The 12,588-nt window shown below is 39.7% G+C and overlaps 1 protein-coding gene across 1 annotated transcript in view; it reads right to left on the bottom strand.

Annotated features, from left to right (window-relative positions):
• Positions 1 to 1,193: 1,193 nt before the first annotated feature.
• Positions 1,194 to 12,588, bottom strand: part of prtga (protogenin homolog a (Gallus gallus)) — a 52,097-nt gene continuing 40,702 nt past the window's right edge. The window contains exons 12-19 of the mRNA XM_088333273.1: positions 12,108 to 12,294; positions 11,893 to 12,020; positions 6,265 to 6,435; positions 3,088 to 3,267; positions 2,773 to 2,896; positions 2,587 to 2,704; positions 2,306 to 2,425; positions 1,194 to 1,589 (exon numbers count right to left, since the gene is read on the bottom strand). Of these exons, the coding sequence (XP_088189399.1) occupies positions 1,194 to 1,589; positions 2,306 to 2,425; positions 2,587 to 2,704; positions 2,773 to 2,896; positions 3,088 to 3,267; positions 6,265 to 6,435; positions 11,893 to 12,020; positions 12,108 to 12,294 (1,424 nt within the window). The remainder of the gene's footprint in view (positions 1,590 to 2,305; positions 2,426 to 2,586; positions 2,705 to 2,772; positions 2,897 to 3,087; positions 3,268 to 6,264; positions 6,436 to 11,892; positions 12,021 to 12,107; positions 12,295 to 12,588) is intronic.

The following is a 12,588-nucleotide window of genomic DNA, read 5'->3' as shown; positions in this document are numbered from 1 at the left end:
CGGCCACTGCGGCAGACTTTAGAGACGTAAATGCGAACCCTCATGGCAAAACAAACGGGCAGAGACACATCCACTCACCGAGCCAAAGTAGGAAAGAAATGAGGTTCACTTAAGACTGAGTGGCTGTTGGAGTCTGTTCAGATAGAAAATTAGCTGTGAAATCAGGTGATATTTTTTTTCTTTTTCGGGTGAGAAAGTTCTCCTCTGTAAAACAGGCAGCGAAGCCAATGTAATATGTGAGTTTTCAGAGGTTAAAATTTGGACTGAATGGACGTTGGACTACCTCAAACGTCTCAGCTGAAAAGTCTTTTGAAGACTTGGAATTGTATGAAGACTCAAGATGGAACAGAGGATTGGTATATTATTGCGGGAGTGTGCCAAAGAGCAACCAAAGAGGAAGAAGCTGTCACACAAAATCTATGCAGTTTATCAAAGTGTTCCTTGAGTTTAGCCATTGGAGACTTGAATTGCATGAAAAGCCATATCCTACATATTTATCCGACCACTTTCTTTTTTTTGCTCAACATAGTTAGTATGAGTTATTATTATAGTATGAGAAATTGCGCAACTTACTACGAACATTCACATGACGTTTCTCTCCTGAGTCGGCTCGGGCCTAAAAATGTCAATCATTACGTTTGGTTCAGGCCGGGCTTCTCTCTCGCTGACGTTTTTTTAAATCATCCCCTGTCATTGAGGTTCCTTACGATGGATTCTGTCCCCCTTTCGGGCCATGCTGTAGGAGAGGGGGGCAGAGTCCATGGCGAGGATCCTCTACAAAGAAATATAAAATAAGAACAATGACGGTGTATGATTTAAAAAAAAGTCATAGAGATAAAAGCCTCCTCTTCTTCACAAATATAATAGGAACATTCAGGGTCGCTTCCGGCTCGGTCCCAGGTTCCCTCTTCAATCCCCATTGGCCGGGTTGGGCTGGATTTTTCTATGCCCGATCTTACCTCTACTCCTGAGCAAGCTAAATTCTTATTGGCCAAGCAATGTCACGTGGTCATTTGCAGCAAGTGGGGCTTGACATGAAGTATTGAGGGTCCACCGAACGCCTGAGACTGTCTCACCGAACTACAGGTTAAGAACCGCTGTACTCTTACAATGAATAAAGCACTGCCTTAGAGCTTAAGATGAATATCAAGGATATGGAATAAATGCTAAATTGGCCTTCCATACACACCCAGTCACACAACTTCACACGCTGAGAGCGAATGCTGACCGCGTTGAGCTTCCTGATGACAGCAGAGCTCCTGAACTGACTCCACCAACCTCAAATCCGTTTGAGTGCACCGCACAATCCGGCACGCTTCTTCTACCTCGCTGCCGTCCTCTGCCGACACGGACGGCTGACGGCTGCTGGCGCCGGACGACAGGTTGCTCATCTTTGTCTCGTCGTGTGAGAAACGTCCTGAGTCGGCGGTGGCATGGCTGCCCTCGCTGCTGGACGAGCCCTCGCAATCTCCCGGAAGCCCCAGCAGAGGCTGCAGTGAGGCCGGCTGCTCCGTAGAGGGTGAAGTCTCTTCTTTGTAGGTCAGCATAGTAGAGCCTAGATGGCAGGAGGGGGCTTCTCGTCTTGTCTGCTGCAGTACAGAGGGTGCAAATATTAGGGAAAAATGTATAAATATCTATCATTTTTTGCTAGGTCTGCGTTCCAAAAAGGTCTTTCGATAGGCAAAAAAGTCGGAACCTTTATTTATTTACTTATTAACTACTCTATTGTACATTGAAACCAAAAAAAACAAACCCAATTTACAGGTTTAAGTATTTGTTTAACAGATAGAAGTACTGAACTTTATAACCTTTTACAGTATTGTGTTTCAAATAACTTCTGTATTGTCAAAATGTATTTTAAAAATATTCTTGCCGCTTTATTGCACAACTGAATTAAGGACACGATCTATTATACTTCACAAGATACTTTGTCGCAGTCGTATGAAGATTATGAACAACGGAATTTACTTTGTGGTTGGCAAAATGTTAAAAGAGCCATATTTCACCCAAAAACATGTCTGGAGCTGCAAATGTGTCCTGTTTGCTATTTTGCAGAAACCATATACTTTTCTGCTTGCAAAAATTTTTTTAAAAAGCACACACTTTGCCATACTGTAACCAAAATTGATGGTTAGTTGAATTTAGCATGTACTGTACAATGAGAATAAAGAGTTTGCTTCGCTTCCTGAGTCCTGAAATATAACAAACCAAACTAAACAAAAAGCTCAAGTTTGGATTGTCTTACTGTTTATAGGTCTGATTTCAAATGATTTAGTAACAGGATAAATGCAAAGTGTTTACTTACCTGCACATCTCTACTGCTCTTTTTGCCATTGCTACTAAAGGGAAACCATTTGTTTTTCTTCTCAGTGGTAGCACTCGCCTTGACCGGACCAAGGGAATTTATGATGAGATTTGTGCCACCCTGCGACAGGGAACAAAAAAAAGCTTAACCGTTTTTAAAAAATGGCCAAGAAATGTAATTCAAATAGAGTAATTTCTCCATCTCCGTATAATATCACGGCTTTCATTTGACAGGCGTTCAAATACAGTATCGCCATCCTCTCAGAATATTGTGCTCAGCACCTTGCTATCGATAAAATGAATCTGGCTCATCACGGCAACGCTCACGTCGGTGTTTTCAGTCGTTGCGGCGGCAGACACGTTCCTTCCTTCTCCATTCAATTTGACAGGTGAGGGTTTCCTACAGGGAGCGGGAACATGAAGTCAACCTGGCTGAGGCGTTCGTATCAAAAGACAAGTTTCTTCTACCTGTGCTTGGCTCTGCACACTATGACGAAAGCACAGATGATGATGCACGTGAGGGCAATGGAAACCCCCACAGTGATGCCTGTCATTGATGTTTGGTCCAGGTGGTAGAAGCTGTTGGAAAAAACTGTAAAAAAAAAAAAAAACAATTTGTATGAATGCATGTTGTTTTAACTTGTAAAAATTTACAAAAAAAAGGATGAAAAAAAAACTAAAAAGAAAAAATCCCAATTAGAGCCTGCTTGTAAAGCTAGCTAAACTGATCAAGCCTTGAGTTTAAAAAAAAAAAAGGTGAACAAAAACGAAAACATGGCTGACCATTGGAATGTGAGGAGTCTCGCGAGAGCCGTGGGTCGGATCTCAGGGAGGGATCTGTACGCACTGTCAGTTCCACCATGTGAGAGAAAGGACCGTCACCCATGTTGTTGGACGCTGACACTTTCACCAGGTAGAACTGGCCGGGCTTCAGGTTTTCCAGCAGCGCCATGGTGATGCTCCCTGTCACACACACATGATCACTACCTTGCTTTCAATTTCAGGACCTGCACGGCCTTCTCTGCTGGCCTAAAGAAATATCTGATGTAATGTGATGTGAATCATATTTTGTCCACTTGTTAAACAATTCCAAATAGCTTTTCCCCTGGTTTCACTGATTCAAGTAGTGTGCTTTCATATTTAAGCATTTAACCATTACCATTTCAGCCATTGATGCCAGGGTCATAAATCTACCCAAGGGTCCAAACAATTAGTTCTACAGGCCCTGAGGCATAAAATAAGTGATGGTAATGCAGTTTGCGAGCTAGCACCTTTGGGAAGGCGTCACCAAACATCCGGGTTTTCACAAATATGAATGGCTAGGGGGCAGTTACGGAAGTATCACGACAAAAACTATCAAGAAAAAGATCCCCATGACCACTGCTTCTGTCAAATCAACTTTCCAGCCCTAAATTGAATGAAAACTCGACGGTCAGCATTAGCTTTGATTGTGATATAAAGTAACTTCTTGATGGAACCAAAAAGCACAGCGAATCTGTACGCAAGAGTAATTTAAATCTCTTTCAGGAATGAAATAAGGATGGAATTTGTGAACAAAAAAAAAAGAGTTTTTGGTGAGTCAAACCTGGCTATATTCCTAAATAATAGGGGTTATTATTCATGATTTTTTTATACGCGTCGCAGCTGTACCTGCATTAAATGTTTTATAGCCAACAAAATAGTTATTGAGTGATGGATTGATTAAGATATAGAACTTCTGAAGGCCTAGGTGTGAAATACAGAAGTAGTAGTAGAAGTAGTGGAGCAGTGAATAGGGTTATATCCTCATTATACATGAAAACCCACACCCAAATCTGCAGCCTCCGAAGCTCTTTCAATAGTCCCAGACGGTACATTTTGACTGTTTGATTTCAGGGTTTGTACACATTTGTCAAAATTCAAGCACTTTTTAAGGACTTTCAAAGCCAATTTTCCTATTTCTCCAGTACTATTAAAAAAAAAATCCAGTGTGAATCGTGTATTTTACAGATTTACAAAAATATCTGCGATTTACATATGTGATTTTTAATCTTGCTTATGCATTTATCAAGGCATGAGATTTTTAGCTTTTGAGTTCATTGCAAATATATTTTGGGATCTGAACAATATGTTTGTAAATATTTTTGAGACAAATCTCTCACCGTAAAAGTGTTGGGTAAAATGACAATAATACGAATCTTACATTTTCAGTTGCAGGAAGTGCTTTCCCATTACAATTTCCCACTGGGACACGTTACCTTAACTTTTTGCATGGCCCCTAATAAATGTCCATAATAATACATGACTCTTGCACTAATACACGTTTCATACTACCTTAATTAGGTGTACCATGTACACCGACTCTAAATAGGACAATAACATACAAACAAATGCAAACTGCCATTAAGCACGAGGAAAGAAGAAATGCATGGTCAAGCGAAGCCACCAGAGAGCTCTGTCTGTGTTATTTTTAAGCAGACTTGTTGGGAAACATGGAAATAGTTTTGAGCATTTACAAGCACTCGCCCACAACTCAATCTCCTTTCAATCCTTGAAAAAAAAACAGTATTAAAATTCACGCAATTTCAAGGACCTCAAGCACCTGTACGAAACCTGATACTGATTGATTGGTCTAATTGGTCTATCAAGTAGAAAGGTAGTAGAAGGCTGCCAATTTTAAAAGGTGGGGCGGGGACAAGCCAGCCCCCATCTAGTTAGTTTTGTTGGTTGTATGACTGTCAATCAAATCAGTTTCTTTACATTGTGCATTAAGTAGTATATCGTAGATCTCTTCACATTGTGGTCATATTATAGTGAACGATAAGTGTGTATTTCATCATCATTTTATTTATTCATTAAGCGTATAAATATTAAGAGTGGGCAGATCGATCCAAATATCGATATTATCTATACTGAGCTAGGTTACACATACATTATAACTTTCAAATTTGATCAATTTGTGTTTACACTCTGCACTACTGGCGTTATTTTCAAAATATTGTGCAATGGAAGGTATTCTAATTGTCTTGTTAACGTTACACAGAATTTGGATCTTTCTTACTTTTTATGTTTGACTCTCTGGACTTTTGTTCTGAAGCAGTTGTAGTATTTTATTTTTCTACTGTCAATATTGTAAACACTATTTGACTTCATTTTCAAAATATTGTGCAATGAAATGGATTATAGTTGTCATGTATATTTGTATTTTCTTTAGATTGTTGCTTTATCTTCTTTGACTCTCTTGACCTTTGTTCTAAAACAGTTGTAATAGAAACATTTATATCTTTTTTTCATACTGTTAAACTATTCGTTGTAGTTATTTAATAAAGAACAGAATACTTTTAGTTCCTGAAGTCTTTGTGCTGTTTCTATACTAATTATAAACAAAGGGCTTTCAAGCTCGTGCTCGAAGTTTTCTTTTATTCTAGGAAGAAAATGGTGAAAACAAGAAAATGACTGTTTCAAATACAGCCCAAAATACCAAAAAGATGAAAAATTAAGATTTTAATCAAACGTGTCTAAGAAAGTCACTGTACTTGCCAGACAACAAAAGAATCTTGACATGGGCTGCAAAAATTTCAGCCAGAAGATGGCGTCAGCAAGTAGAATAGTTTAAAGTTACGTGCACCTCCTTTAACAATCATGAGATTTCCGAGCGAAAAGTATCAGTATTGGATCGTTATCGATCGATACTACCCTGTATTTACATGAATCGTATCAATACCAAAAATCGCCCACTTCTAATAAATATGCCTCAAAGGCTTGTGTGTAAATAAGGTTGAAGAGAAAATGACAACTACAAATGCATTTAAGTGGTGCAGCTTAAATGCATTTGTAGTTGTCATTTAAGTGATAAGAAAATGTCCGTGAAGATGAACTAAGCTACTGATGTCCGATGAACCTTTATTTGTCTAAGGCTGAAATGGATTGACGCCATGTTCTTGCAGGTGTTATATTTCCTCCCTTTTCTCATCCACTCACCTTCTCTTTGCACAAGCTGCCATTTCCCGGTGAGCCACTCATTTCTGGAGGCATACAAGATGGTGTAGTGTGTGACGAAGAGGTTGGCTTCCTCCGGGGGCTTCCATGACACCAAAGCTGTGTCCTGCTCAATTAGAGTCACTTTGATGTTGGTAGGAGGAAGCGTGGGAGCTGGGATGGATGGGAAACAAGTCTAGTCAGTCTTAGAGATATATCAGGAACTCAGGCCGGTCATAAAACAGGGGAATGTTCCCAAACAAAGCAGAAAAAGAACTAGAAACAACACTCAGTATATTACAATTACAGTAGTGAGCTGTCAGGGCCAGTAAGGCCTTCTCTGCAGGCCTAAATGATATCTGAATCATGTGACATAATTATATTTTGCCCATGAATACTTTTTAAATAATTGCATATGTCTGTCAGCTTCCGTTCATTTATTTCGTCCTGGTTGCGCTGCTTCAAAATGTATACTTTCATATTTAAGCATTTAACCAATTACGTTTTAGTCATTACTTGCTGCCAGTCACAGAAATCTGCCCAGTGGCTTTCAGAATAAGATTTGAAGGCCTTGAAGCATACCATCAGTGTTCGATAAAGCTGTTGGTTAAGCGAATCAGATATCAAGTTGGCGACACCACTGCCTTCTAGCAGGCATAAGGAAATGTCAGCTAGGGTGCTAACGAGCCAAAGTCTTAAATCGATTATTTTTCCTAATTTATACTAGCATTGGCAGCACGGCGGCGCAGTGGTTAGGGCGTGTGCTGCACAGTTCTGAGGTCATGAGATCAAACCTCCTGTGTGGAGTTTGCATGTTCTCCCCGTGCTTGCGTGAGTTCCCTCCAGGCACCCCGGTTTCCTCCGACATTCCAAAAACATGCATGTCAGGTTAATTGGCCGGTCGAAATTGTCCCTAGGTGTGAATGAGCGAGTAAGTTGTCTGCCCACTGCCCGAAGATAGCTGGGATGGGCTCCAGCACCCCCTGCGACCCTACTGAGGATAAGCGGTGCAGATAATGGATGGATGGATATACAAGCATGTGTTTTTCCTCACAGTGAACTCCTTTGAACTTTTTTATATCAAGCAACTTTAAATAAAAAACACAATAATTAATTGAAAAATTGTCTTTTGGTGGAACAACAAATAAACTATGAAATACAAGAATACATTTTACTTTTTTTATGTAAAATACAGTATCCCTGAAAGACACAGGAAACATACAGTGCATCCGGAAAGTATTCACAGCGCTTCACTTTTTCCACATTTTGTTATGTTACAGCCTCATTCCAAATTGTATTAATTTAATCTCTTATCTCAAAATTCTACACAAAATACTCCATAATGACAATGTGAAAAAGTTTTTTTTTTTACTTTTTTTGAATTTAGTAAAAATAGAAAACTAAGGAATCACATTTACATAAGTATACACAGCCTTTGCTTAATACTTTGTTGATCCACCTTTGGCAGCAAATACAGCCTCAAGTCTTTTTGAATATGATCCCACAAGTTTAGCACACCTATCTTTAGGCAGTTTTGCCCATTCTTCTTTGCAATAAGTCTCAAGCTCAATCAGGTTGGATGGGAGACGTTTGTGCACAGCCATTTTCAGATCTCTCCAGAGATGTTCGATCGGATTCAAGTCTGGACTCTGGCTGGGCCACTCCAGGACATTCACGGAGTGGTTCTGAAGCCAATCTTTTGAGATCTTGGCTGTGTGCTTTGGGTCGTTGTCCTGCTGAAAAATAAACCTTCGCCCCAGCCTGAAGTCAAGAGCGCTCTGGAGCAGGTTTTCATCCAGGATATCACTATATATTGCTGCATTCATTTTTCCTTCTATCCTGACTAGTCTGCCAGTTCCTGCTGCTGAAAAACATCCCCACATCATGATGCTGCCACCACCATGCTTCACTGTAGGGATGGTATTGGCCTGGTGATGAGCGGTGCCTGGATTCCTCCAAACATGGCGCCTGGCATTCACACCAAAGAGTTCAATCTTTGTCTCATCAGACCAGAGAGATGAGTTTCTCATGGTCTGAGAGTCATTCAGGTGCTTTTTGGCAAATTCCAGACGGGCTTCCATGTTCCTTTTACTAAGGAGTGGCTTTCGTCTGGCCACTCTACCATACAGGCCTGATTGGTGGATTGTTGCAGAGATGGTTGTCGTTCTGGAGGGCTCTCCTCTCTCCACAGAGGAAATCTGGAGCTCTGACAGAGTGACCATCGGGTTCTTGGTCACCTCCCTGACTAAGGCCCTTTTTCCCCTGATCTCTCAGTTTAGAAGGCCGGCCAGCTCTAGGAAGAATCCTGGTGGTTCCAAATGTCTTCCATTTACGAATAATGGAGGCCACTGTGCTCATTGGGACCTTCAAAGCAGCAGATTTTTTTCTGTATCCTTCCCCAGATTTGTGCCTCAAGACAATCCTGTCTCGCAGGTCTACAGACAGTTCTTTTGACTTCATGCTTGGTGTTTGTGCTCTGACATGCACACTCAACTGTGGGACCTTATACCAGCTCAGTAGCCTAGATGGTAAGGCGCCCGCTTTGAGACTGGGAGGTCGGTGGTTCGCGCCCCGGCCGAGTCATTCCTAAGACTTAAAAAGTGGTCGGCGGCGCCCTCTGTTGGCTGCGGCTGCATCGGCTCGCTACAACGGGTCAGGTGCAATCGACATTTCGTTCTGTGTACATTGTTACACAGAATGACAATACAAGGAAATTATTATTATTATTATTATATTATTATTATATAGACAGGTGTGTGCCTTTCCAAATCATGTCCAATCAACTGAATTTACTGCAGGTGGACTCCAATTAAGCTGTAGAAAGATCTCAAGGATGATCAGTGGAAAAAAGATGCACCTGAGCTCAATTTTGAGCTTCATGGCAAAGGCTGTGAATACTTATGTAAATGTGATTTCTTAGTTTTCTATTTTTAATAAATAAAAAAAAATAAAAAAAATAAACGTTTTCACATTGTCATAATGGAGTATTTTGTGTAGAATTTTGAGACAAGAGATTAAATTAATACAATTTGGAATGAGGCTGTAACAACAAAATGTGGAAAAGGTAAAGCGCTGTGAATACTTTCCGGATGCACTGTAAATTAGAATATTTACAAATGTAGAAAAAGAGGATTAAATACGAAGGGAATTAACCCTTGATTAGTGGGGAGCCACCTCCTGTTGTTCACTTCCAAGAGCTGGCGCATACAACCGGTTCATTCAGGGATGACACTTCACTAAAGGCCATCATTTAAGACCAAGGTGTGAAACGCATGGCAACCCTTTGGATGATTATTATAATTTTGTGGGAAAGCTCAACATATACATCAAAATTCCCAATATTGTATCTTAAAATCCTCACCTATACAAAATAATCAGCCAAGTCAAACAGTAACTTTTACTTAGTTTAGGGTTCTCCAACGTGGTGCTTGCTGGCACCAGGCTGCCCTCTAAGGACAGCTAAGGTGCCGTCAGACATGTTTTGAAAAGAGCTCACCAGGTCCTTGTGATTTAGGTCCTTGTGATTTTCTAGAACAAGTTTTTTTTAGTGGTAAACTGAGTCTATTTAACTCATCTCATCTCATCGGCTGCACCGCTTATCCTCAGTAGGGTCGTGGGGATGCTGGAGCCCATCCCAGCAATCATCGGGCAGTGGGCAGGGGACATTTAACTCCACTTCCCATAAATAATCTGTTAATACCATAATAACAACATAGTAATAACAAGAGTAGTTGTTTCTTTAGAAATGCATTTCAAACTAGGTGCCCTTTGCGCCAATTAGTAACAAAAGGTAGCTCTCAGTTTGAAATAGGTAAGAGACTCCTAGTTTAGAGACATGTAGAGGTAGTGGGAAAAAATTATGTTGGTAACTTTGCTCCTTATAAGAATGTCTTATTATTATTATTATTATTATTATTATTCAATTAACAATATCACAATCACGATAAAAAACGCAAGTAATAGAATAATCATTATTAGTTATTAGTAGGATGAAATGAAATGAAATGATCTGCATTTATATAGCGCTTTTCAAGTCAATGAAGACTTCCCAAAGCGCTTAAAAATGTGCTTTACATGTACCCATTCACACACATTCACACACCAGCGGATGTATCAAATTATTTGTGAAAGTAATAAAATAGTAGTAATGAATTACAAGATATTGAAATTAAATACAAAATAATGTAACGGTAAAATAAGTTAAAAAAAATAAAGCAATAAACATGACAATAGATGAATCAACAAAAAGCTTTTTTTATTTTTGACTACAACTGCTAGAATTCTGATTGAACTATTTGCACTGTGTAGCTTAAAGCACAGGCAAGAAGATAGATGATTTAAAAACAGTAAGAAAATAAAAAAAATAACTTAGAATCAGCAAAATGTTTTAACAACACTTTTTCATGATTTTACTTGAAAACATTTTTCCCTTATTTTTTTCCATTTTTTCGAACTACACTTTACACAGTGTAAAGTTAGAGTCAAATAACAAATTATTTAAACTTTTTATCACCTTCCACTCTTGAAATTGCAACTTCAGATGCTTCGATCATTCAAGTTAATGTACACAAGCAATAATGAACGTGGCAAAACGTGAAGTGAAACTAACTGCACTAATAAATTAACCGTTAGAAGGCGCTAGAGCTGCGTAACTGGGAAACATCGTGGCCTTTAACCATTATTATCATTTTTTTTAACATTCTCAGCATGCTCATTAGTGGCAATTTTAGGTTCAGAGCTTTGGGGGTGCCAAGCACCAAGTGTGTCTGTCGGGTTAATTCTTTTTTATTTACTTTTTTATTTTTCATTTCACTTAACCCTTCTGTTGTGCTCGGGTAAAAATTACCCGTGACTGTGTTTTTAAAACCAGAAAAAATCCCTTAAATTACGTTTTATTTCCTTTAAATGTTATGACTTTTCTCAGATTGGTCCTAACAGAAGACAAAAATGAAATTTTGTTTTTATTCGCATTTGCATGTAAAAAAAGTATCAAAAAAAAGTAAAGGATTCTCCTGAAAATGAGGACAACACGAGGGCTGGAGTGATTTTGGATCATTCAACACTGTTCAGGAGTGTCACATCCCATTTGTGAACACACACACAACAATTTAGCTAGGCTGATCATTCTTGCATTTGATGCAACGCAGCTAAAATGCGGACTAATATCTGTTGATGGTAAAACAATTCATAGTATTGGGTGGTGAAATGGTTCTTCAAAATAATCACTGTAAAACCTACTCTGACCATAATACACCTAAGCCTCCACAGACTCTGCCGCTATGCTGCATGTGACACTAGCCGAATGAGAGAGGAGGGCCGAGGGGTGCGAGGGTGCTGCTAGGACAGTTCAAGCCAGTGGAGTATTTCCAAAGCTGCGTTGTTCACATTTTTGTTTTGTTTTGCTTTTTTTGTTTTTTCATCTAACATTTTCATCATATTTAAGCTTATCCTGTCCTTTTTGATGAAAGGAGAGTTTTACACATGCTATAATTTTTGGAGGTGCTTGGGTTAAATTGGGGAATGCCTGAACGCCTTCAAAAATGGAATGGTTATGCCTATGATGCTAACCATCGAACTGTGTTCAATTCAGATTTAATAATAAGATACATTACGAGAGGAAAAGCTTCTCACCTTCAGGAAACGTGCTCTGGTAAACCACAGGGCTCCAAGGGCTGGACAGTTGATCGATATGAAGCCGGGTTGCAAATTCATATTTGGTGTTAGGTTGCAGATCTCGCACTAAAAGGCTTTGTTCACTCCTGAATGAAAAAAAACAAATAAAACAATATTTCAATAAATGTAAGCGTGATGCATCCAGAGGGCACACGCGGAGAACGAGTGCTTACGTCTGCAAGTATAGCACCAGGGAAGCGTTCTGCAAGTTGATGGGGTTGCAACGGACGGTGTAGTTGACCGCTTGGCTGGAGGTGAAAGCGGGTCGACCCCAGTGAAGAAAGATGGCTGACGAACTGTTGGTCACTGCGTGCACGTTGTGTGGAGGAGGCGGAGGTGGCACAAGGCGATCCCGGACAGCTGAAAAACACTAATGTTCAATTTTTTTTTTCGTGGAAAGTATATTTTATAGTAATTGTTAAGTTACCTGGTTATTGTATCTTTTTAAATACCAGACTTACCGCCAAAAAACAAATTGGCCGGAAATGTGAATATGTGCCTTTTAAACCGATGTTACCATGTTTGTGCAATTATTGATCACGTCATACATATATCGCTGACAACAACAGGTGGCAACGGAGATCGAACTGGACAGAAATGGGTAAAGCACTGATTCCTAACCACCAAGCCACTAGGTACATGGATCGTTGTTCA

Source organism: Urocampus carinirostris, chromosome 4 (genome assembly GCF_059441175.1).
Source record: "Urocampus carinirostris isolate Australia breed hairy pipefish chromosome 4, RoL_Ucar_1.0, whole genome shotgun sequence".
Lineage (NCBI taxonomy): Eukaryota > Metazoa > Chordata > Actinopteri > Syngnathiformes > Syngnathidae > Urocampus > Urocampus carinirostris.
Note: the sequence above shows the minus strand (reverse complement) of the source record. Positions and strands in the feature narration are given on the sequence as shown.